At 36.8% G+C, this 27,836-nt stretch overlaps 1 protein-coding gene across 3 annotated transcripts in view; it reads right to left on the minus strand.

Annotated features, from left to right (window-relative positions):
- Nucleotides 1-27,836, minus strand: part of ZNF385D (zinc finger protein 385D) — a 423,880-nt gene that overhangs the window by 161,265 nt on the left and 234,779 nt on the right. The window contains exon 1 of one of the 3 annotated variants that reach the window (XM_027675375.1): nt 5,139-5,475. The exons of the other annotated variants lie outside the window; for them this stretch is intronic. Coding sequence (XP_027531176.1) covers nt 5,139-5,160 — 22 coding nt within the window. The 5' untranslated portion in view covers nt 5,161-5,475. Of the gene's footprint in view, nt 1-5,138; nt 5,476-27,836 lie in introns of those variants that run through there. 3 annotated transcript variants of the gene reach the window in all.

The raw sequence follows: 27,836 nt of genomic DNA on the forward strand, positions 1-27,836 counted from the left end.
CAAATTGAAATATTTCCTTTTTCCAGTCCAAATATATTTCTTCTTTTTCAAGTACCACCATCTTCTTTAGTGCAATGAAAGGCAAAATCTTTAAAAGGATTCCTGTAACCTGATTAACATTTTTGTAATTGCAAGAATTTATAGAAATGCCACTAGCTTATGAAACAAAGTCAAAATAACGTGGAAGGATATTTGCACACAGGCATAGAGAGGTAGAAGCCATATGACTTTGTTATATTTCTACAGTCAAAGGCTCTCATTATTTTAAAATATTTTATAAAAATAATTTATATGAGTAGCCTTTTAAGGAAAGAAAAATGAAAATGGACAGAAGCATGGCATTGTGATGAAAATTTTAAAAATCTGGATTCTTCTTATATTTAATTTCTTAACAGAAGAAAGATATTTGTTAGGAAGGCATGCAGGATTAGATTCAACAGTCATCCCAGTTAAAATATATACAGACACACATTCACGTGAGCACGTGAGTACATGAGCGCACACACACTTTCTGTTAAAGGACCTTCAGCTGAAGCAACTGTGATCTAATCTTCTCTAATGAAGCAGGAAGCCATTGATTCTGATTTTGGTTTTGGAGCAATTCTGCCACCCACAAGAAAGGTAACACTTGGAATGACTTTTTTTGGTCTGTGAAATGGCAAAAGCACCTTTTATTTATGGCAACATACTGAATACGTTTAGAGGCATTTTAAATGAACAGTTTCTGTAACAGAAACTAAAAGGGTGCCATCTAGCACAGAGTAGTTTCTGTAAGTTTAAACAGGTTTGGTTTTTTTTTAACTGTTATTATGTATACATGCATTAATGATTATTCAGTGCTTCAAGATATGAACTTCACTGCCCTGGAGGCTGTAATGTTCCAAATATAAACATCAGACTCCTGCAGTTTTCAAGATCCTATACATTGGCTTGCTCAGCTAAATTCTTCTGTCACACACAGCATCCATTATATATTAACTACATTTCTTATTGCAGAGGGCTGGTGATAAAACACAGTTAGTAATCCAGTATCTGTGCTTTTCAAAACATTTTAAAAGCACAGCCTTATCAACACCGATTCATCCTGCCTTAAATGAAGACAAACAAAAATGGTACTAAAGGCCTCCGCAGTGTCTAACCTAGAAGGAAATACAACCTCCTAAAAACAAACCAGTAACAACTAAATATTTTCATTGAAACAAAAAGCCCCCCTGTTTCAGCAGTTGGTTGGTTGGTTTGTACAATGTGTGTTTTCTTTAAAGATGTGGTGAGATTTGGGGCGTGGGGGGTATTTTTTATTCCATGACTCATCCAGCATGAATCTCTTCTACAAGAAAGTGTTCCAGAAATAAAAAGTCATATTCAGAATAGTAGCATGTATGCAGATGAATTACTACACTCTACAATATTGACTGAAAAAAACCCATTGAAAATTAAAACAGCCATGATACAAACAGAAATGTGATGGTATTTTCAGGCAAAACTTTGTTTGTTTCCCTTAACATTATATTTTACCCCATAGTACATTAATTTCCATCTCAATATATTAATTTCTTGTATAATGTGAACAGAAAAACTTAGAAGCTGCTTAAAACAGTAGTGTTTTCAGAGAAGGCTAGAGGAAGAAAAAAAAAAGAAAAAAGGAAAAGTACAAGGTTATCCTTTTTTCCCCTTCTTTTCCTTTGTAAATTTTAATTTTAGTCCTTTTTTGGGTTGTGCTTGTTCAGCAAGGGGTGAAGTATGGGGGTGTGTGGGGCAGTGATTTTTGGGTGGTAGGGGTGGAGGATTCTCTTTGCTCTTAATTCCAGTCAGTGTTTACCGAGCCCGCAGGACCCATGCTCACCATCCCATAACTGCAATATCACTGCAGTGTTTCCTCCAGTTCGACAACTGTGATGTACAGTGCATGATACACAACAAAAGCTCTCCTCCTGCCCCTTGTGAAGAGCACTTTCCATCTGACCTGAACAGGGTGGCCACCCAGCCCGAGGGGCGACCACAGGGGCCACTGCGCTCGCGGGATAAGCCGGCACTGCCAGGCCAAGGAAGGCGCAGTCACGGCAAGGTGGCTGAGTCAAGGCAACAGTGGCCAGTGTGACCTTTTAAGCCAGAGATGCAGCATGCAGCACCTCATTAGCCACAGAAGAGCCCTCACATTGAGCAGAACTAGGGGAAGTTTGTTGCACCCTTTATTGATATGCAACACTGGCACTGTGGTACTGACAGCCACCCACCACTTCTCTCGGAACTGCTGAGAATGGTCACAGCTGACTTTTATCCTATGCTAAATTATTAACTTGGTGATAAATACAGACGAAAGTTGCTTTGGGGTAGGTATGTATGTCCTTAAGTACAAAACATCTCCCTATGATAACACTTAACAGAAATCTATTATTTTCATTGGCTTTTGGCTTACTCTATAAACATACTACATCATTTTTTAGGATTTTTATTACTATTATTATTACAATTCTGTATTTCTCTTCAACTCAAAATGATGAATGCAAAATCAATACAATAAGTAACAAATGTATCCACGGTGACCAAACAATAAACTAAAAAGCACAGCATGGTGACTGAAAATTAGCAGTTCTTGAAACAACTCCATTAAAATTCTGTTGCAATTTAAGAGAAAGGCTCACGCAATTACAAGGGTTACAACAGGTTTAATTATTTGAAGGCTTAACTGAAATAGTAAAATATACATAGTAGAACGTAATAGAAAGGTAGAATATCTCCTCAGAGGCTCAGTCTTTCAAGAGAGAGAGAAACATGATGACCAGTTCCTGAATTTACCAACTTTTCTCTCTGATGGTTAAGAAACTCACTTCACCCATTAACAATTGCTCTATAAGAAGGATACTTTCAGATGGTTAGGTCTTACTTTCCACGGTAATTATTTTCAGTATTTCTTTCAACCTTAACACTGTACACACACGCTTCCACTGTGCCACCTTACATCAGCAGCAATTAGACAACAAGGCCCAGGAAAGCAAGCAAAGTGCATACAAATATACAGAAATATTTTCTTTTTTTTCCCTTTCTATACTTATGTGGCCCAACAGTAGCATGCATAGATAAAAAAAAAAATACCCCACAGAATTCTTTATTAATATGAAAAGGAAAATATTTTTTTTCCCCCTCAGAAAAATAAAATTCCATTACTGTCTATGTGATGACTGTAGCAATTTGAAGTCAAAGTAGGTGTGCAATGTACGCAGTCAAGCTTTCATCTGGCTCTGTGCAATTCTGCTTTGTGCAGTAAAAGGGGCAGGTGAGATTACAGATGTTCTGGCTTCTTGCAGACAGGGCAGGAAAATACACAGAATAACCACAGGTAAACATTATCCTCCATCAGCTTACCCTTTTTTATGCAAAAAGCAGAAATAAGAACATTCATTTAAAACATAATATTACAGGAAACTTCAGACTGAACACGGCAGACGAAGAACCTGCCTAGCACAAACTTTCAGCTCTGCTCTCAGAAGTGAAATTTCCTGCAAAGCAGAAAGCACAATCAGGTTTGTTCCATTTAAAAACTTATGTTGCACCAGAAAACAAACAAGCATGTGAAAGAGCAATTTTTTTTTAAAGTAACACTAGAATAAGTTTGATCACTATTACATGTTTCTGAAAATTATAGACAGGAAAAAAAGATAAAATTAAGTACAATGCAACTAACATACACCTAATATTCTAACTGTATAACTTCAGGAAACTATCCTAGTCACACAGGCAAAACTGATTGTTAAAAAGAAAAAAACAAACAAAACCCCATCATCTTGCACTTGCAATGCTGTTAAAGGTAGAAAAATAACCCGAAAGAAAGGAACAGCAAATTAATCTAACTGACACTTTTAATGGTGAAGAGACTTAAACTAAATTACTCAAACCTAAAACCCTAATGCTTGTCCTTTTTCAGTCTCTGGAAAATGTAGTAAAGCTAAAACATTGTAAATTTATCTGAAATGGACACTGAACAGTTCTGACAACTCAGCCAATTCTTTTTATTTTTTTTTAGAACAGTTTACATCAAAATCAATCTGCTTTCATAATTGATATGTTTCACTGCTAAAGACAAATCACATATACCCCCAATATATTTAATTTTATGAAAATAGGAAAATAATGCTTAGCATGGCAAAAAACATAGCGCTTTTGTGACAGGGCTGAGAATATTATAAAAGTTCTTCTCTTAAAGCTTGAAGTGAACTCCTGATTCAATATTTAATGAAACTGAGAAAGCTGCTGAATGTCCCAGAAATCCTACAACTCCCTGCTCTGTGTTCATCCTAAGTATTATGCAGCTATAAATTAACACTGAGGCTAGATGAGATTTCAAGCAGTCAAGAATAGCATTTTTTCCATCACATCACCAAATTCTCTATTTTATTTTTTTATGCTCTTTTACAGCACTAACTTGCAGCATTATATTGCAATCATACATCCCAGCCCAGTACTGCAGCACTACATTGCTTAGACATAGCTCTACGCTCCAGCATGTTTTTAGGGTATGCAGCCAGCTCAGCTGTAAGCATAAGGAAGATTTCCATCAAGCAACAAAACTCTGCACAGATATTTAACACCTCCAAGACCCCTGAAGACTTAAAATTATATATATTTTGTGGCATGCTCAGAGCCAACCCCACACCGGTGATCTGCACAGTGCAGACTACTCAAAAATTGCACCGCTGCAAATAAAATATTGTTTCACCTTTGTACCTTTAAATTTTTCAAACTAAGAGCTGAATGAAATACTGAGGTTCACTGTGCCTCCCTAGCATAGACAGTGCAGTAGCAGCTCGTCCATTACATTAAGTTTGTCTAAAACTTCCCATGCCTCATAGGCATTTCTCATCCTCTCTTGGCAGATGAAACAAAAGTTCATTTAAAACAAACCTAGGATGAGTTCATCTTATCTAGCTTGTTTTTCAAACCGCTAAAACTACGCAGTAGCCCACTCAAACAGAAAATTTCCCAGACAATGGAATCCTTTCAAACTGCACACCCGACAGGATTCCCCAGTTGTCAGTTTTAGGTGCGTGCCAGCATGAAATGTTCTTGAATCCAAAATCTGTAATAATCACTCCTATTGATAATGTGAGCAGAAGCAGAATTACATCACGGTTAACACTTACCAAAATACATTATGTTTCTCATTAATCATGCAGTCAGGATCCCACCGCTGTGTATTCAGCATTAGCTCCTGCACAGGGCTGACATGTAAAACAGAGCTTTTTCATCCTACATTATGTGGAAATTTCCCAGCACGAGAAGCGTGAGAGAGCAGTGTGCCGCCTCAGGATGAGCTCTTTGCAGGCAGTCTTATCCCTGATACAATCCCTGTCTGATTTAGCGTTTACTCCGGCTGCATGCTGCACTGCCCATTCTTACTGTAATCTGACTCCTCCTTCTGATGTCCTTGCTGTGCCTGTGACATCAGGACTAAGAGTACTACAAACAGATCTTTTCTTTAAGAGGCTCGCAACGATGTGGTCTAACATGCTGGTTAACCTAACTCTGGTTTGGACAAAAAAAAAAAAACCTTCTAAAATTGTACGATTTTTTTTTTTTTTGGCAGTAAATGCGTGTAGTGACATAACGTGCTCAATTACATAATAGAGGGGAAAGACAAAGCGTATATTGTGAGGGTACTTTTCTTTGAAGGGCAGGCTCCAGGAGAAGCCCTGAGTGCCCTGATACCCCAACTTCAATAGAAGATAATGATGCTTGACACTTTGCAAGATCATGTCCCCCTAGGACTTTTTTTTTTTTTTAAATCAATAGTTCCATTTCAATAAACAATTTCAATCTGAATGTTGAAGAAAGCTCAATCTGTTTCTATTTTTAAAAAGCAACTAGCAAATAGGTAGTTCATTTTCAATATAGCTGAACTGATTTTTTAAACTACAATATCTTCACATGAATAAAAAGTGTGAGGACAGGAGACATACAACACCGATGATTTGTAATGGAGTTTACAACCTTTCACCCTTCAGGTCCCTGGTTGCTTTCTGGCCCAGGTTGATAAGTCGTTAGCATCTGGTAGCTATTTTATTGTTCTGTGGAAAATGGAGTGGTTCTAAGTTTGTTGTAAATAGGTCCCCACACAGCCCCTGCTGCTATATGAACTAGTAGCAGCTTCAGAGGAAGAAAGACCAAAGAAATACCAAAATACTCTCCACCATGTACCTATAGTGCCTCGGGATGGATCTGACACGCACCAGCATGGCAGTGTGGTGAAGACAATGTGGTCTCTATTTAGGCACATATGTCTCTTCTATGAATTGATAGAGGACATTGGTTTCCTGCTGTCAGTCTGGCATGTATCACTGATAATACACTTACACTAAATAAAGGTAAAAAATAATGGACAGTATGCCGAAGCATTTATTTCATTGTAATAGGATCTAATGGGATGAATGCTTTAATTCTAGAGGAAAGAGGATGACAGGTATAATTCATTTAAAGCTCCACTTCTTATTTGTTAAACCACTACACAATAACTACTATTTCATGAAGTCCAATCACTTCAGGCAAAATTATCGCACCAGCACAGCAGCCAAGGAATGCTCCAATTGCAGCGGCAGAGTTCAGAGCCCTGGTGTACACTGCCGCTATGCATCTCTCAGCAAGAGCCCTCCGCAGCATTGCTCTCACGAGGTTTCATGCTACCTGTATGAATGTTACCGAGATTAAACACTGCTGGGGAGAACTGGGGGACGAATTTCAGTCCTGTCCCTTGCTGCCAGTCCCACAGCTATCCACTTCTGATACCTAGCCTTTCTCAGTGCCTGTTCTTATTCCAGCTACCCCTGGGAAGAGGCAAGCCTGAAATGAGAGATACATGGTACACTGACAAACTCCAAAATAAGCTTTGCTTCACAACTAAAAAGCATACAGTTCAGGAGTGCACTTTGAGGGCACAGTGCATGAGGGAGGAAGATCAAGACTTCTTGCATGGTTCAAACTGACCAAGAGCAACATAAGTTGAGCAAATCCTGAATCAAAAACAGAAAAACGAAGCTATCTAGAAATCATGGTCTGTATTTTAACTAGAAGGTGCAGAAAGCAAGTAACAGAGGGTATTCACAGCACATTTCTTTCCTTTATTTCATCATTACAATGCTCATTCTCTTCTACCATACAGGAAAGGACACCTCGCTATAGGGGAAAATACCATCTTCAAAGACTGCTTTAAAATATCTCAGCTGAGCCACTCTAATGTTCTCTGAGCAGTAGATATAAGCTACTATTAGGAGCCTTCTGCAGCACAAGCATTCCCTCCTCTCCCTTCACTGAGGGTAAAAGCTCAGAGAATCAATTCACTGTGAAATCCTTCAGCTCCTTTTCCAGCTCTGAAGTGCTTTTGCAGAGGCACTGCGTGACGTCCTTTAAGACAGTCTGCACCCAGGCAAAGCGTTTGCCTGTTAAGCTGCGTTTACCTTATCACAGAAAAAAAGCTCGGGGTCATTCTGCCAGGAGTCAAACCCTGTGAGATGCAAGCTAACTCTAGTCTTGGTGCTTCAACAAGCCAAGATGCCTTGCTGATTCGTGCCATCAGCTGGTCATCTGAGAGCTCGGGTACAGAATATTCTTGTCTGTGTAGGTGTACTATTAATGGTCGGGCAACAACCATGATGCCTTTAAACATCCCTTCTTGAAATGGCTGTTGTGTTACAATAGCTGCACCAATTCAGATGACAGGTCAGATCTTCAGGAAATGTGAACAGCAAAGTGCCACACAGATTGACATGTTCTCCACTATTTGGTTCTGAATGTTACCTTCAATTTTGCTTTGCCCTATAGGATGCAAAACAAGCAGGATCACCTTCCCCCTTAATGCACCTTATTTGTGTTCTGACAGTAAGTATACAATTAAAGTAACCAAAGAAGCTAAAACAAGAACTTTAATTTCTTTGGATTTCAACTACAGAAATGCAAAGTAGGAGAGAAAAATCACTGGTGGCCTCTCCTGGAAAGCTTTCACAGCCCAAATTCACATAGTGCATGACAAACTCCGCTTTCATTTACACATTCAACATTAATAAGCTGCAAAAAGAAGTAGAGTTTCAAGCAAGGAACAAAGAATAAATTTTATTTCCTAAGTGGGATATTGTCACTGTCAGTGAAAGCAAGGTTTAGTTTAGTAATTGCAATCCCAAATGGCTGGTGTTTTAACGCAAGCATTGAGGACTCTGTGGAAAACAGCTGTAGGGAAGCACAGTCAGGAGCAGCAAACACTTATGTGTGTCTGGAGATTTGAGTAGACCCAGCCTGGGCATGCAGAGGCATGCAGAATGAATGAGCAAATTAGCCCATGATGTCAGCCCATGGTGCAAACTCCCAATCATCAACAAGCCGACACAGGCTAACCAGCATTTAACTTTGCTACAGATGCAGGTTAACTGCAAAATTATCATATTTTCATGCATGATTCACTTATAAAAGCAAATCCCCCAAACCCTTGTTATTCAGCAATTGCATAAACGTAGCAAGAAAAAAATTTACCTTCTCCTAAACCAGCTACCCCTCACCCTTATTCTTAAAAATAGGAGCAACTTCTACTCCCTGAAATCCTCTTTTCCAACATAATAGCATCTTCACCTTGAGTTCTTCTGCCCTTCCTTACCTTGGTAAAGGCTTTGCCACAAAGGGCAGATTTTCAAAATGCAGAACGCCCCACAAGATGTTACCTCCTTGGAATAAACAAAAAGCAGATAGTACACATGGCCTGCAAGTACAGCACATACCCTGTGTTTCTCCAGAGCTGGGAAAGCTACAGGTTACTCCTCATGCCTGACTTGGTCTAGGGCCAGAGGGGCACTTCATGAACTAGCTCCACTAATCTGTGCTTTCTACGGATTTTTATCTATCCACTGATTTACACATTTCCCCCATAGTAAGTATCAAAGCCACTCACAGGCATGTCTGTTGCAGAGACCAATTAATATTTAATATTAATGCACCCAGTTAATTCCCTAGGATTCCTGGAAATCTCTCTTCCAGTCTTGAACTCTCCCAGGAGGCAACTAATATTAGATTTATACTCAGACTCTTACCAATTGCCTTTGATGAATTTCAATAAGTGAGGCTGACCACAAACCTTTCCTTGCAAGTGCAGAAGCACATCGAGGAACTCTTTGCTGGCAAAAGTGTAACAGTAGACAACAAAATACACTAGTGCCACAACATTTTAAATCTATGCATCATGTGTAGTAGGTTAAAAAATCTCATACATTTGAGAGGTTTCCAGATTTTCCTAAAATAAATTTTGTCTATTGTACAGACACAGCTATTAAGAATGAAAATTTATTGTAGAAACATTAGTTTCTGAAAATAAAATTGGAGAAAAAATCCAAATCACACCAGACCTACTAGTTGACCAAATGCACCCCAAAACTAAAGGATTCTTAAAGGTAAAATGGGACTAGAACTTCCACATAATTTGGAAACTTATGTATTGAAATTTCATTCCTATTAGTGCTACGGTTACCACAGAGCAGAAAGAAAGAACAGCAAACAAGCCACAGTTTTTTAAGTCTCCAAAAGTAATTGAAAGTGTTTCCAAGTGCACATATTTTTGTGCCTCAAATAAAATATATTAAGTACATCAGCTAGAAGTTTGGTTTGTTTTTATTTTGAAGCCATCTGGAGTAATTTAAGACATACTACACAATAATGCAGATTTGGTGATTCATTACTAATCTCCTCAGGTTACCCTAAAGGATAGAAAGGGAAGAAGCAAGTTACATTTGTATATTTTAAACAGCCACAGAGGTTCATCTTTGGTTTTACACATTCTCCACTGGTAAAAACTACCAAATGTGTTTTTTACCCTTGACTCAGAAGTGTCAGTTCTGGAAATGTGCAATATTTGTCACCATGAACACCATTTAACTGCAGCAGTACCCGAAGGAACTCTATACCACCACACGTGAATACAACTGGAGGAACTTAATTAATCTTCCTGTCACTTCCATGATGCTTTTCATTAGTTTAGCTGCTATCTGATCAACTGCTCCACTCTCTATTGGAAATGGCTAACTAGAACCTCCTATAAAAGTGTTTTCAAGAGGTAAACAGACTCACTTTTGATCCTGAGAGCCTTTACAAATCTTTACTGTGCAGACTTTAGCAGTTCAAAAAGAGCACTTACGGCACTGTTCTTTTTAAGCAACTGGGGATTTCTGCATAGCTTAAATAATATAAATAGAACAATATGCATTTTTCTAAGCTTGCAGCTAGTATTTCTGGTATTTTGTATTTTGAACACAGACAACATGTGGCAATTGAAAGGTCATATTTTTCTGAATTTCCTTCCCATAGATATGGATAGTTACCAAACAAACAAACAGAATGTTGCCAGCATAAAGCCAGACCCGTATTTTAGGCACTATTGCTGCTAATTGTTTACTAAATGCCCACTCCTGTCATCCTTTGCTCCTAAGCATGGGACAAGATTTAAGGTAATGAATATGAATAAATATGCAACTGATACAGAAGCTTCTTTGACTATGTATATTGATAATAATTTTAAAGAGAAGTATGGTTTAAAAGCAAATGACAAGACTGGGAAGCTTGTCTAAGTCCATGTCTAATATGTTTTCAAACACATACACATACACACACACACACACAGAATCTCTTTTTTTCGGTCAAAGAATGAAAACTGGAACTGATGGCAACACCAAGTTCAGCATGCTTAGTCCTTCCTTTCTCTCTCTTTCCTTTATAATTTTATTTCTGTACTGTTTTCAGTACAATTTATCTAATGTGTCAGTTTAGAGCATATCACATGTAGACAATTCAGCACTACCTTCTGTGAGGTGAATGAATCAGTGTTTCACTTTTTTTGTTCGTCTTTCTGACACTCTCTACAATTTTGCAACATACCCTCTAAGATTCATCACCAAATCCAGGCATTGTATTCTCACCATTTATAAATTTATAAATTTAAATTTATAAATCCAGATGTTGTACTGAAAAATTTTGTACAGATTTCACATTCAGGATTCTTTTATTTTTGCACTCTGATTTACAGGATGCATCTGTTCACTTATGAATGACTGCATTTTGCATTTCTGATTGTACCATTAAATGGCCAAAACTATACACTTCTATTATTTCTATAATCATTTTTATCAGTCAAATGATAAGTCAAGTAACAAAACCAGATATTTCATAGTAAAATCATCTATTTATACTGTCTAACTGTTTGATTAAAGTAAAATAACAACAATTTATTGCATTATTAATTAGAGACCATTTCATTTTGTTTGAAATGATAAAGCAATTATTGCATAGGTATCTGTTAAGTTTTAGAGTGGGAGTGTTTGGTTGGCTTTTGGTTTTTTGGCTTTTTTGGGGGGAAGAGAGCTGGATTTGTGGGTCTTTTTCTGTTGTTTGGTTGGTTGTGAGTTGTGGGGGTATTTTTTTCCTTCCACAAGTAGCATCAATGAGGTAGAGATTTCCTCAACAAATCATTTAGGACTCTTGTGCAAAAGTTATCCAGAACTATTGGTTTTAAATAGTCTTTAGTCCAAGAAGTTGCTGCTTTACATCTTACTTTCTTTCTTCCAGGTCTTTTGGAAAGTGTTTCAGCACACTCATAACATGGAGAATGCATCAAGCATTTTTCAAAATAGAGAATAAAAAATTTTTTATCACTGATGGTGCTTTCAAATCTCTCGTAACAATCTTACTATCTCCATCTAGTGGTTTATATGATTAGGACTTTTGCTATTAATACATTGAAACCTTTTTATTGTCCTTTGCCTTACCAATCACAGATTTTTCATTTTCTGTTTCTGTCTTTCCCTATACATTTTCCACACTTCTTACTTCAATTTTATACTGATTACTATCTGTTTTCTCTATTACAATTTTGTTCCAAGTTGCTTTTTAATTTCTAGTTGCTGTCCTAATTTTGTGGGTGAACCAGTAAAGACTTCCAGTTAAAGTATGCCATTTTCTGAACATGAAATTACTTTTTTTACTCATCTGGTGACCTGTAGTTATTTAAGGAAGCATCAATTTTCCTCCCAAGCCTTTCTAGCTCTTTTCTTCCCAAACAGTTCTGCTTCTAATTTTCCTTTAAGAAATAAAACATTTTGAAACACAAAATAGGTAGATTTTGTTTTCTGTTTGCTCCTATAGAATATAAAAAAATCTATTTCCACATCCCTAAAGCACCTAAATGGAAAAATTTCAAGATACAAGCATGAAACAACATTCCTTCATTTTCTTGATCCTGTACAAAGCTGTTCAAAAAAGAAAAGAAAAAAATTAGCAATGCAGTATGATTTTATGTTTCCCAATGAGCCGTGTTTTAAATACAGAACTGCAAGAGAAAAATGCCAGCACATGAAGTCTCAATGTGAATGAGTGCAAAGCAGTTTGTTTTTTATACCAGACCAATCAATGGGAGCGAGGCTGGATCATAGACCTACAGCCCGGAATGCACATAAACACTGCCAGCTGCACAGCACTACAACTTCTCTCCTGCTTTGTAGAGCTGAGATACTTTGCAGCAGGACCCAAAGGGATTGCAAGGTGCCATCACCACATTTGGAACTAAGAACGGGAAGGAGCTTAAGGCATATCCAGCTTTAAGTGCCTAAAAAGACAGCACCTCAACTAAAGTAGCCAGTGCTAAAGGTGCCTCCTGGGGCAACTCATCCCACAGTAAATTGTAATCTGAGTGGAAAAACATAGGTCCCTCTCTGCGGATACTTCTCTCATTCTGCTGACTCGCAGAAGGGTATCAACATTTATTTTAGGTTAGATGAAAAACCTTTAGTCTGATACAGTTCAGCAGGACAAATTGCATCTCAAATGACTATAAAACAGTTAATCTCATAGAAAACACAATTTATGTGTTTGAATTCCTCTTTCAAATCTATGGAAAAGTTATTTTGGTCAAAACTACCAAGGAAATACTAGTCAAAGGTGAGTAAGCTGCAATCTCTCAGAAACTGCCATGCGAAAAGGGAAGGAGACAAAATAGCTGCAGACAAGGCACTACTTTGAGGGCATAAAAGGATACAAGTTACAGCAGTGTTCAACTTTTTATGAGATTGTTTTAAAAATTTAGATTGGTTTTATTCACACCAGCATTCTATTTGATTGCCCTGACCATGTGTAAACGTTTTGCAATTCCACACATGCAAGTTTCACCACAGAGTGTAAGAAATGAATTGTCATGAAGTGAAAATATCAGCAATATCTCACTGTAGGTAGGATTTGACTCAGAGACTGACAATTAAGTTTTTATGTGTCTATTTGGGTGCCTACCTGTGATCTGTGATCTGGATGTCTAATTTCCCAACACAGTCAAAGATCAAATTCATGTAGTCAACAAAGCCAGAAGAGTTATCTACATCTAGCAGTAGATCCAACTTTGGTTGGCCAAGTAGCTCTCTAAGCTCCATTAACTATATAGACTAGAATTTCACCAATCAAAAGGGGAGCTTAGACACTTCATTCACTCGTAGATACCTGTACGCACAGACACATACACACACACGTGTGTACACATACATACTTTGAAAATTGCAAGCTGAATCCCAGTCAAGGCTTCCAAATCTCATAAAAGATCTGAGACCCCTGAAGATCTCTCATACCCATTGAAATTCAGCTCCATCTGGGATCATCACAGCAACTACCAACTGTGCTCAGCAACACTTAAGCAGCACTTTAGAACAGAACATGAGAAACACCTGCAAGCGAAAACAGCATTAAATTTATACAAGAAGAATTGAATTTTCTCCAAAGGCATTAACTATAAATTAGCTTTCTCACTGTTTGGGGAAATTTTCTGGGCTCTTAAATGACCCCACAGTGCCTCAACATTTCACTCTATGAAAAAAAATCAAAGATCAAAAATATCTGTCTCAAAAATAACGGACATAGAGGAAAGCACCACTCTTGAATTACCAAGCTGACATCCTACAAAAACCATGGTCTACTAAAATCCCTGTAGATTAACTTATGCCATTCATACTCACCTTTAAGAAAAAAAAATGGGAGCATGTCACAGTGGCTGTTAGATGATATAGCCATTTAGAGTTAATAGTGAACAGAAAAAAATGTTAAAATCACCTAGAAACAATTTATTTCTTTTAAATTTCAAATGCTCCAGTACTCTTCTCCCAGGGGGAGCAAGGAGTGTAACTGCTTTTTAACATTCTTTCAATAGTGTTCAAATACTTTCTTACCTAGTTTATAATAATTAACAGCAAAAGGAGTTTTCATCTCTGTTCCCAACTTTTGATCTTATTGACAGAGACTTCTGCCATTCTAATTCAGAATGACATGTACAGCAAAAAACTCCTGTCTGTATCTGTTCCTGACTTTCTTGTTACATCTTTTTCCTGTACAGATTCTCTTTGATCTTCCATACCTCTGAATTTAATTACCGGGTTTGAAAACACCCAGCCGTAATAGCAGACTATAAGTAATTCTGTTTCCCACAGCTATCCAAAAAGACTGCATCCTGAAGTCAAACCCCCTCTTCAATACACAGTTTTCAGAGTCCAACTCAATACAAATACTTTGCAACTTATTTATGCCAATATAATTAGGAAGTTATTAATTTTGAAAGGTAACAGCCTAAATAGAGTGCTGTGGCTATTTTTAGATAATTCAGTGGCTTGATTTTTACTGATTTTTCCACTCAGAACCTCTTAAAATAAGCCTAGTTACTTGAGGTGCCTAAATATGGTATACAGAGACAGAAAATACTGGACTCAGTTCCTACCTCACAGAATTTTTTCTTCTCTGAACTACATAGATAAACATAGTACAACAGATGAAGACATACCTAATAGTTTCACTTCATATTTCTACAAAGCATTACAACTGAAAGAATTTCATCTAGGTTTGAAAGCCCCAGCCATATCTCTCCAGACTCTGTAGATTTGACACAACTGTTCCAAGCGTACTGACTGTCTAAGGTTTCATCTTGTACAGAAGGACTATGTTATAACAATACCATAACAGCCTGGAAGTGTTAATGGAGGAAAAGCTGGCTGTAAGATTGTAGGGGTCTGTGTGTCTGTCTAGCCCTGAGGAAGGGTCCTGCAGATAGCAGAGCAGTAGATGCTTGATGGTAATAATGGACTTCTACACTCACTTCTTCTGTAGATCATCCGTTTTCTCTGTTTATAAAGAAAGTAATTGTCATTTCATGAACATTTATGTTCTGACTGCTCAGATAGAGTTGACTGCAATGTAAAAGTGACTTCTAGGTCATCTGTGGATTGCATTGATTTGCCAGTTTAGTTCTGTGCAATGGAAAACTGCATCAGTGACAGAAAAGCTTTCATGGAAAATAGTGTAAGAAATAGAAGGCTTTGGTAAAACCATTTACTGCAGAAGTCTGCAGTCCCTATTTTATCCTACTAAAGATACTTTATCGTCTTCTAAGTTGTTGATACTTTTTGTACTGATACACTTTTCATTACTTATCTACCACTTCCTTCCTTAATCACTGTCCACCAGAGCATTTAATTAAGTAATTATTTTTACCAAGAGTAACTGTCTATACATTAAAATCCACTGGGCCATGCTTCGTCTTCATTTAAATCCTTTAAAACCAATGACTTTAAGAACAAATTCAGGAAGTACTGAGCACAAGTAGTGCAATGTTGCATAAAGTATATACGCATGCTCATGTACACACATATTTATATTCAGCCTTGTGCACACACAAATTCATACAGTGCAACATGACAATGCTAGATGCTTTCTCAAGTGTATAATTAACTTGCTGCACAGGTCAAAAGCCACATTAGGATTCCAGTTTCCCCTTTTTACTTTCTCATTCCTGCTCAACAAGGCGATATTTTTTTCATCATTGGATATGAAACCAATCAAAGGGCAGAATTAGGAGTGATAAAATTTGCACGCTATTGTGTTACTTTTTACTTGCTATTCAGTATGACAGAGACATTTGATTAGAATGAGGAAGAAGCTAAATTATAATGCTCAGCATTTTAGCTGTTTGCAATGTAAGTGTTAGGAATTGGTCTTAAGTAAAGTTCCAGTGGGTTCATGCTCGTATTACTGGGCATAAAAAATGTCACGACTGGCTACTCTGTCTTCTGGGCCTCACAACTGTTCTAGTCAGGTTAGAAACCTATTTTCCACATTTTCAATTAATATCCCAACCAATGCATAGGGTAAGAATAAAAGTTAACCACGGTTGTGGTCAGGGTCTTCAGACATGGTTCTCCACTGGGTAGAAGTCCACTGGAGCCACCTGAAAGATGGGAAGATTAGCTCCAGCTGGAGGTTAGCCAGCAATTCTGCAGGCTACAGAGGTCTTGTCCCCCTTATGCAAGGATTACTATCTACAATTCCACAGTACACGCTTTACCTTTCATCACCTGTCCTCATCCATTCATTAAAGGACTCTAGGAAAAATATTTACAGGAGAAAGATTTACAGGAAATTACAGGAAAAAGACTACTGTCTCCTAGACACCTGGTGAGTACTTTAATAATCTTGTGATTTTATCAACTTCTGTCTGATGCTATGAATCTTTTGCATTAAGATTCTCCCAGAGCAAACAATAAAAGACCACCTTCAGGATAGCTCTCTTATGTCAATTGGTCACCAAGGATAGGGAAGACCAAAGGGTCTTGATATGAATCAAGATAATTAAAATTGTTGCCGACATCCATGTAACATACTAATTAGGTTGCTGTTTTGGTTTTTTTCTAGGAGTAAAAATAAAATTCCTGATGGAGAATGTTTATCACAAAGGTGGTGGATAGGTTCCTGCTAATTGAATGTTTTTGGATAAATAATAAAAGGGGGTGTGTGACTTTTTCTTAGGTGCCTCAGTAATGGGAATCAAAATATACTGTTACTTATAAAAAGAAATTATTAGTTATTGACTTTTCGTTGGATTGAGATAATTTTTAATATAAAATTCAGAAAATTAGAGCAAAGTTTGAAGTAACAATAGTCATAGAAGAGCACAGTTTAGAGGCTTTAAGGTGTTATTTTGTCATGAGTACTTTCAGGGTTTCTTTAGAAAAAAAGTTACAAAAAGTAATACCTAGCAACAGACAAATAGCAAGTTCAAAGGAACAGATTTTTCTTTACATGTTATGGTGAGTACTCAATCTTATTTTCCAGTTGAGAAACAGATGAACTAGTGGTTTGGTCCTGCTCTTGCTCATACTATGTATTTCATAATTTTTCTGCTACAGTCTTTTGCCCTTTTATAAAGAGTAATTTTAAACTTTTCATTGAATATTTTCTAAGGGAAGGTCAGATCTGAGAGGCTACTAATGGATTAGCCTTTGATCTTTCTTCCTTGACTCAAGCCTGTCAGAAGGTTTTGTAAAATGACAAATGCAAGAGTGATTGACTGAACAAAAAACACCTATTACTTTGAAGGGGGACACCACAGGAGTTGCAAGAGTTTTTACCAAAAAATTGCAGGTTATGTAATTTATGGAACTTTAAGGAAGGAAAACATTAAGTATTACTACAGATAGGTACATATTTTTGAAAGGATCAGAGAAACAAAATTGTGAGATAATGAAAGCATATTATATGAGTCATCAAAGCCTGTACATTCCAAGAGAGGGATAATTAGTCGTTTCTGATGACTGGATAAATACTATAAATACCACTTCACTGTCATTCTGGGGTCACACCATGACATTCTTATAGAACAAATAAATCCTTTAAAGAGGGGCAGTTTGACTGTAAAGCCTCTCCAGTAAGAAGCATCACTATACAAATAGTTCTCTCCCTTTTTAATCCTAGTTAGAGACCCTTTCTACTCAGCAGAGGTAAATGACTCTCACTCATTAAAAGCAAAATATTGGCATCTTTGAGATGTCCCCCACTAGTGCCAAGATATGCTTCACAGAATCAATCTTTCTGTACCCTGACTGATAAAGCCCTAATTTACCAGACTTGAGGCTCTCATAATACAAAAGGATTAAAGGACATTAGCATTTATGATACAATATTAATATTTTTGCAAGAGCTGTTGCAGTTTCAACTGGATGATCTTATAAGATAGTAAATAGTATATTCCTGTTCTGCAGTTGAAATTTGGGTTTAAAATATTATAAGAGAGATTAGTCAGAGACAGAAAAAAGGCTGAATCCCTGAAGCTCTTGGCACTAGGGCAGCATTCAGTTCACAATGTCCCTCACTGTATGAGCAAAAATTAAACTGTGAGAAAATGTATATAAGGCCTATACTAATCTCTCTTAATGAGGAAAAAATATACACAAAATGGTTTACTTTGTAAGACAAGAGTGACTTACATTTTCCTTACACTGTGTTCACGAGACAAAAACAACTCATTTTCTCCTGGTACAGCTTTTGTAAGACTATGGAAGTTACACTGGGGTGAACTTGTCACCAGTTGTGTCAGGAAGAGGGTTGTGCTGCTAATAATGGAAAAGGTTCATTATGACACTATTGAGTAGTTTTAAAAAAGTGCTTGTAAACAATTGTCAGCTTTCAAATGTAATTTTATAAAACTCCTGTGGTCTTCTCACATGCTACATTTTCATCCTTATCACACATTAAATCACATTGTCAATAATGTCTTTGGGATGAATTTGAATTCTTCAGGCTTGAATTTAATTACATTATGTAAACTAGCAAATGTCTTCAGTGTGCTTTGAGGGAATAGCTTATCTTGGTAATTGTTAAATTCTGTTTTGTTTAAAATATTTACATTTTGATAACTTCATTCTACTGTATTCAGCATTTATTGATCTTTCTTGGGAATCCATTTTCAATACAGTGCATTGTATTTATTTCCCATAAACCCTCAACTATGCTAGAGCATATTCTTATATAGCTTTTAAGGAAAAAATAAATTACAGGCTTTTGAGAGCATCAATATTTTGTTTTATAGCAATTATAAGACAGGGAAATGCATCCCTATACATATTTATTCTTTCCTCTGGACACAGTACTTTAGTCCACACCCTGGAACATAGCAATACTACCTTTGTTAAAACAGCAAAAATATGGTTATTTTGCATGCTATCTGCATACAGAAACTTTTTCTTTCTGTACTATGACTCACTGACTACCTAATTTGACTCATTCAGTATATGTTTTGTTCTTGTGGGTGGTTTTATTTTGTAGGGATTTGGAAAGTATTTTAAAGTATTTTCTGGAGCTCTCTTTGTCACTGATTTCTTGATTTCTCTTCTGAATCTTTCTCCCTCCCATCATTCTCCCTTCTCTCGCACACTGACACTTATGGCAGTGATAACTGCATTTTCAGATACAATCAAAGTATATTTTTTTTCCTTTCATATTTACTTCACAGAACACATCTATAAATGTGGAAGCATTTTATTGCCAATCAAGCCAAGACTCCCTTCCACCTGCACTTGAATGAAGCTCTTGAAATGCGTGAAAGACCAATTCTAATTTGGAGGGGAGGATTGCAACGAAGTATTACATAGAATTTCATCACCTAATAAAAAAATATATACATCTGATAATGGCACACAGATTTTCACATCCTTTGTAATTCTTGAAGTTCAGGAAACCAGATTATTTAAGAAAAAAAAGAAAAATCTCACCTCACAGCTTATGTTACAAATGCGTAAGACACTGTTTCCAGCAGGCAGTATCCATGGCCAACTCTTCTGTAAACATCCAGGGACTCTATCTAACATTGCCATGAGAAGTCTTTCTTAATACCACCACTTATCAAGGTCTGCCTCTGAAGTGTATTATTGCAAATAATATCATCGTGCTAATATCTTGTTGTTTTTCTAAAGATAATGAAACTCCTCTTCAATACTCCCACTAAATCCCCCAATCAGATTCACTAGTAGGGTGGATCTTAGCTAAGCAACAGAAATGCAGGATTATTGCATTCACAGTGTGGATATTTTGATCAGCTAGGAGTTCCCATGCAGTAAATAGTGTTCAGCTGCACACCACATCTGCTCTGGCATAAACATGTCCAAAAAGGGGTATGGGTTTGGCCAAAAAGGGCACTTTTTGCAGAGTTCTGGATTCTACTACATTTCCAATGGTTAAAGTATAGCTCAGACAGTTTTGGAAGCTTCCTAAGAAATGGAGCATACAGATGAGCAAACATATCAGTATGTCTAATAAACAGATCTCACTGCAAATATTGACATTCAAGTATTCTATATGCTTTGGGGATTTGAGTTATTCCATTAAGTGTCTGATGATTTAAAAGAAAATCCTCACTTCCACAGGTTTCAAACAATTTAAAGGAAAAGCCTTCAGTTTCCACAGCATTAAAAACAAAAAGTCATGCAAAACAGATTTTATAAAAATAAACTTGCCTTTTTATTTCTTAAAGTTTTGTACTTATAAATTATATTAAATTCTGAATTATGCTTTTTTTGTTTAGTTGTTTGAAGTAGGTCCTCTGACAGAAGATATGCAATACCTATTTTTTCAATAAGTCCTAAAAATTTCACAGTTTGCTGTCAGAATATGCTGTAGAGAAATACGCCACAGGCTTGCTTTTGGCCAACTGTCTGTCTAAAAATACTCCCAACAATAAGCAAGGGTATATAATTTTAAGTGTATATAACATGTATTTGCATATGAAGACATGAAAGACTCTAGCTCCCACTTTCTTCAAAAGCTTGACCACTTAATTTTTTGTCAACAGCCACAAAAAATATCCATGTGGCTTATATCAGCTGAGCCACATTCTTTGTACCTAGATAGTTGCCATCTAAATAATCATGAAATTCATTGGTAATGTTGACCTCAGTCTTTACTTGTAATCTGTACAGAGAGGGAGCTGATAGCAAATGTAAAATAACATGTAACATCTAAGTTACACATTTATGTTGACTAACTAACATATCTGGGAGCTAGTCATGGCACTGGGTTACAGATTTTCAATAATGACCAGACTCTCTGTATGTGATTGTGGTTTATATAACTTCAGCAAAATAGTCTTCGTAAGTCTGGATCAGAAAAAAACCCTCTGAAGAACTCCTGTTGCCTTTGTTGGACCATCTCATGTCAGGTACTACAACTGACCATCACGGTGGTGATGGGCTGACATGTGGCTATGTCAGCTTCAATGACGATAATCCTACAGAAAAAAAAAAAACAACAGGAAAAAAAGGTGCCAGACTTGGAACAAACACCTCATAAGTAATATCTATTTTGTTATTCAATCTTACCTATAAAACAACAGCCCATAAAATGGATAGACATAGTTGCTGAGTGTGCATTTAGCTTTCTTTCAAAGCAATCCAATAGTTTCATTTGCCTGGAGCACACCTGACCTGTGAACATAGGAACATAGGAAAGGCTATACCAGCAGGTTCATGACCTTCAGAAGGTACATTTGAATACCAATGGCCAGCCTTATGTGTTCACACTGACTACATCTACCCTCTAGACTTCCCTTATTGCCAGTAGACACAACAGGCACTCAAACGCCATCAACTCAGCCTATGGTAGACCATATGATGAATCATTCCTTGGAAGTGTTCAGGTTGATTTTGTTCCCCCTCCTATGTTAAAGAAAGAGTAAACAATTAGGCTGGGTGTGGATTTGAAATGTAGAAGCCTAAATTTCCTTAAATATCATCTTGCTCTTCCTGTTAATATTGGATCTATGTATGAAAATCATCCATCAAGCCAAACTTACAGAAACAAAGCCCTTAATTTAAACTTGCTCAAATGCATGGATTAACCCATTTTTTTAAATCTACCCCCTCTAATTATCTCTGTAGGCAAGTATTTTTGCCATTCTCTATCAAAAGGGGAACAAAAAAGATTATTCACCTTCTCTGTCACTGAATCTATAGCTTTTCCAAAAAGCATCAGTTTGGTACAAATTTTTATAGTGTTCTTCACGGTGAGGAGAGAAATGTTGGGCCTGCTGCCCTTTTAAATTTCCAGAACAGCTGAAGTCATGCCATTGCATGATCTCTACCTCTACTTCACAAGTGCTCTCCAAGAGCATAGTATGAAAAAATTAATTTAAGTATGTAACAAAAAAAAACAGAATGGAGCATAATCTATGATCAAAAAGTTCCCAGAACTAATTTTTCAAAGTAGTCTGGAAGGGTCACATAGATGGCTTTTATCCCGATTCTCTAAAAATACAAATTTTATTAACTGGAGACTGATAAAGTAGTGACAAGTAGCTAGTAAAATTGCTGTTTGTATCAGCAAGTCACTTGGTCAAAAGATATGGGAAAGTTTACAGATATAAGTTGTGCTGTATGGATCCAAACATAGAGGACTTGAAAGCAAACAGTGAAATCAACAATTACATGGCATGTCTGTTTATACATGACCACAGAGTGGGATTAACATCCATCACAGTCTTCTGCTTTTGTGCAGAACATGGGGAGCAATCCACGGATGTGCCTTGGAATAGGATGAGACAAAGAGGGATAAAAAAGAAAAAAAAATATAAAGAAGGCAAAAAGAAGCTCAAAAGACTTTCAAATATTGTTTTGGAAGAGGCAGAAAAGATGATTTATTAAATGGAAGCACAGATGAGAGAGCCTCCAGAGACTAGATTTATAATAATTACTACCTCTACTGACACCTTCTTGCCTTTTAAACATTGAAGAAAAGAATGTGGGAGAAGGTCACACACAAGAAAACATTTGTCATCCAAAAGGTTGTCCTCTATTTCTATGATAAAATAATTTCTTACAATACATTGCAAAGCAATGGACTCCAGTTCCCAAAATATGCTCTGTTAACATGAATCATACTGAAAAAGTGCGCTCATTTATTTCCCCTACTTTCAGGCTCACCATGGTTTCTTCAACTATTTCATTTATGTGAATTTTTGTTTTGTGTTCAGGTGAAAAAAAACAAACAAAAAACCCAAACCCCCACAAACCAAATGCCTGGGACAAGCAAGTGAAATACTGTACAGAAAAATGAAATAGCCTGTTTTTGTTATCCTTGCTTCCTGTCACCACCTATTTGGTACTATTTAGTAAGAACTGGATTGGCTATGTGCTGCTATTGGAATGATCTTTTTTTTTCTGGCCTCTAGTCTTCTGTCTGAGGAAAGGTGTCTCCCAGGAAAAGTGTCTCACAAAATATCTTCAGTTTACCATGCATAAATTATACTCAGGTAGACAAATGCCACACTCAACTCTAGGAGGCCAAATTGAAATTTCCTGGTTTTACTTCCCATTCCCAGTACAATAGTAACGCTGATGCTAGATCACATTTTACTGTGCTGGATGCAGTCCCTGAAAGAATATTTATTTTAAATTAGCAGAAACTAAATTATTAATACAATATGGATTGCAAAGAATTTTGTGAGTAGAGAGTTGCCAAGTCCTTGGTTGTTGTACATTATCAAGTCAGCTGTCTGACAGATTCATTTGATGCCTCATGCACATCAACTACATCCTATATTCTTAAAAAAGATTTAATGTATATTCTTCAAACAGAACAAGGTACTGCAGATGAAACATGTGGCCACCGAAAGAAATAATTTTTCCCTATGCTGGAATTTCCCATGTAAGTATATAATCACTTGTATTCTGCCCACCTGACTGCACATTGAGAGTTCATTAGCTTTATATGTAATGCTCTTACTTCTATTCATAAAGCCATGAAATAATTCAATACAAATACAGTTTGTGTGAAAGTCTAAGCCATCTGTAACCCACCTTGAATTTAAAAATCACCTTTGTATTCCCATGTGACATCACTGAGCCAGACTATGAAAACCATTTTAGAGCAGTCTTAGGAATGTGTTTTAACCACATGGTAATGATTAATGAATATAATCCAAAGTGGCTGCTACATTACAAGAAACAGTAATTTCTGACAACTCCTAAGTTGTTGCATGTATGCAACCACCATTACTTTTAAACATCCTCTTTCTTTAGATGGAAAGAGTAAAAATAAAAATAAGAAAAAGAAGGATTAGACCAAACACTTTTTTAAATTCCACTTCTAATCTCGGGCCACCATGAAAGCCCATAGCTTCAAAGCCACAACCTAGGAAGCATCATCGCTTACCCTGCTGAAAGTTAGATATAGGGACATGGATTTGAAGGAATTTTTCAAGGCCATTTTCTCTATCTGAGAAGCTAAAGCCATTCCCAAAATAATTTGATTGACATGCACAGACTGAAAATATAGATGTAAGGCAAGTCTTACAGAATACATTTTTGCCTCTAGCAGATGTTATAGACCTCACTATGGACTTATCAGGATTACCAGACTAATTTAGTCGGCAATCTATATCTTTTGTACAGGTGCTTATCAGTCTGGTTTAAGAGTATTATCACTTAGTACATTTTGGGTATTAACAGCTAGCAGCTCTTTAGAGCATATTTTTACAGTACCAGGTTGGTTTTCATTTTTGTATCATTAAATAAAGACAAAAGATATCACTTTTAGCACAAATTTCTCAACTATAAACTATAAAGTTGCCACTAAGTTCCCTTGAAACAGCTTCCCAGAGCATGGCAATTATATTTAACATTGTTTCTCTAGTTTCTGCTTCTTATCTGATACACTCACCCTGATTAAGTTTCAAGAAATAGACATGCAGAGCTAAATCAAAGTTAACAGTGGATTTCTTAGTGCCTAATTTGGCCAAGTTTATAAATTCCACAGAATGACTGAATATTCTAAGTCAGAAGGCATTCGGAAGGATCATTGAGTCAAACTCTTGGTCCCTCACAGGACAGCCCCGAGAATCACACCATGTGCCCAAGAGTATCATCCAAGCACTTGAACTCTGTCAGGCTTGGTGCTTCCCTGAGGAGCCTGTTCCAGTGCCCAACCACCCTCTGGGGGAAGAACCTTTTTGTAATATCCAATCTAAACCTCCCTTAAACAACTTCAGGCCATTCCCTCAGGTCCTGTCACTGGTCACCAGAGAGAAGAGAACAAAGTTCTTTGTGGTGACATTAATAATCCATGCTAATGATGATGCACTGATATTTATCTCACTATCTGATATTATGCTGTATTCCCTACAGCATGTCATGTGTTTCTTTGGAGAACCGGGAGAAGTTAATTCCAATTTATGATAAATTCTCAAAGTGTTATGAACGTGTAGCCACATGACTCTTACTATTGATACCTGTTGGTGACAACCAGCTGAGTTCCTACAAATTAAGGTAAGAGCCCAAATGTCTGCTTCCTAATCCAGGTTTTCATAGCTTGAGCTCCATTGGTTTCCATCACGAATGGCACTATATTTTCTGTAGATACACATACACATTTATTCACAGATGTGAGCAAGTGACAATTGCATCCAACATGAAGATAGAACATTGAGGTCTGATCCCTTTTCTTATTCCTTAAAATGACCACTAATCTTACATTGGTGTTGCATTAGATTATTAATCAAAAATCTAATTTCAAAAAGAACATAGTGCCTGCCTATTAGACACATTTTATTGTTTAATGTGAAAGTCTGCACTTCACCCGATGCCTTAAAATCATACGTCACTTTCAGTCAGTATATTGTCTCAGAATCAAGCTAAATTGGTACACTAATGTGGGGAACAAACCTACCCTATAAATGCTTCCTATTGTGCAATAGTGGTGTTCTGGAACAGTATTGCACCAGCTATAAGAGAATAATAAGGCTATTTATATCTTTAGTGTTTGATAACTCATAAAACTAAGTCACATCTAAAGTAATTTGGGGGGCATTAAAGCTTTTTGGTGTCTGCAGAATAAAAGTATGATAATGAATTAAACAATTTTTTGTATATAAAAATGAATGTTATCTTTCAAACCAGAACCAAATTCCCTAGCTAAATCTCTGAATATAATTTCTTGAGCTTGTGTAAAGTACTCCTTTATGTATGATTATTTTTTTAGTAGCTCTGCTAAAAAAGTAAATCTTTTACATTCATTAAAAACTAATAGTTGACTTCTAAGCACATTAGTACAAATATATTTATCCCTATCACAAGGAATCAGGCTATGCTTTACTGACATTCATTATCAGAAAATAGTCTCATTTGGCATTTTTTTTACAGATTAGGTTTTGTTTACTTAGTTATATTTTTAAAATTAGCTGTAAAACTGTAAAATGTAAATTGAACTCCATGTCCTATTACTCTTGAATCTTCAACAAACAAAACTTTTAACCAAGTTTTCCATTTATTACTTTTTAAAGAAAAAAGTTATTATCCTCAGATGCACACAGGTTAAGGCTCACAGGTTCATTAGAATCATTAACAAGTATTATTTTCTCTATCACTGGGACAAATTCCTTTCTTAATTCCTACCTTTCCAAGCTACCCAGCATTTAGCAACAGGCCCAAACCAGAAAAATGTCTTAATGCTTTAAGAACATCAGGAATGGGTTTAATACACCTCTATGAAACAGGAAAATAAAGCACATACTGATCACAATCCTCCACTGCAGCATATATTTCAAATATGAACATAGAGAAAATACATAGCAGAAATAATTGCTGAAGGAGTCTCTCTATGCAAAAGGTTTAGCTTGAAGAGAAATATTAATTTGGGTATTTTGATCCTCAGACACCAGGTGAATCGTTGCCATGACTCCCTGAGCTGCACTTGAAACTGCTGCATTCCAGACATTCATGAAGAGTTTTCTTTAGGTATTATCACTTATGAAAACTGAAAGTTGATGATTTTCTCACATCCATAATGACTTTTTTTTTTTTAAATAATTTCTGGCATTTTACTCAGAGCTCCAAACAGACTTACTGTGTTAGTTCTCCCAGTTAAGAGATACAAGGCAAAGTGAGTAATGGCCCCTTACATTAGAAAAATCAGTGTTTCATATAAATGTATACAAGTAGGTAACTAACAAAAGTTATGGAGCTTAAATCCACAGTTAATGACAAGTTTGATGCCTGGATTATTCATACCCTGCATGATTTCTATGGAAAGCTGTGGACGTGGTACAGACTGTAGAATTAAGAGAACAGTTGTACAATCGACCCTCTTATTGATTTTAGAAGACTGATAGCAGTCTTGGAAAGCTGACAAGAGGGAAGCCACTGAAGCCAGAGAAACGGACTAATGAGTCACAGTAATAATCTGAGAGAAGCCAGCAAAAGGAAAGGGTCATGCATCCTCTGATAAGCAACATGAGACAGGTTACAAGTGCCAAAAGGCAAGGGTTAAGTACCCGGTAAATTCATACAAAATGCTTACTATGCCTGCTGCTCAGAGCAGCCTGGGACAACATGAGCGCTTCATGTTCCTACTTTGAGGTCAGCATCCCACAGAGGGGTGTCTACCAGCTGTATTGCCCCCCTTGGTCTAAGGGCAAGATTTGCCTTGACAATCCTAAGCAACACAAAGGAAATTATTGCACCTCAGGTAAACCTTAAGGCTACACTGATTATTTCACTTCTTCATGTTACTGGTTTTTCAAAATTTGGCAATCAAGGCTGTAAACTTCTGCTTTGCCTGAATTCACAGTATATGCTTTTTTAACCCATAAAATTTGATTAGTGTGAAAAATGGATGCTGCTCAGCTAATGAATACAAGACACATTAACTGGGTCCACTCTTTCCCAAGAGGTAGAATGCTTGAAACAGACAAATCCACAACAGCCAGCAAATGAGCCTGAAAGTCTCAGGAACTGCAATATGCTTTCCACCAAGCTGCAAGAATTAGCTTGAGGATGGATTTATCAAGCCGTGAAGAAAGTCCTCCCTACCAGTTGTAGCTTCATCCCTTTGATACCTTAAAATGAGGTGAACCAGACATGCCACATAGAAAAACTTGCAATGAGGGGACTTGTAACACCATTACTTTACTTCCTTTGCTCAGTAGGGAAGAGATATAGGATTTTCTACAGTTTCTTCACAGATATATTCTATTTCTT

Source organism: Neopelma chrysocephalum, unplaced genomic scaffold (genome assembly GCF_003984885.1).
Source record: "Neopelma chrysocephalum unplaced genomic scaffold, ASM398488v2 Primary Assembly neopelma1_26, whole genome shotgun sequence".
NCBI lineage: Eukaryota > Metazoa > Chordata > Aves > Passeriformes > Pipridae > Neopelma > Neopelma chrysocephalum.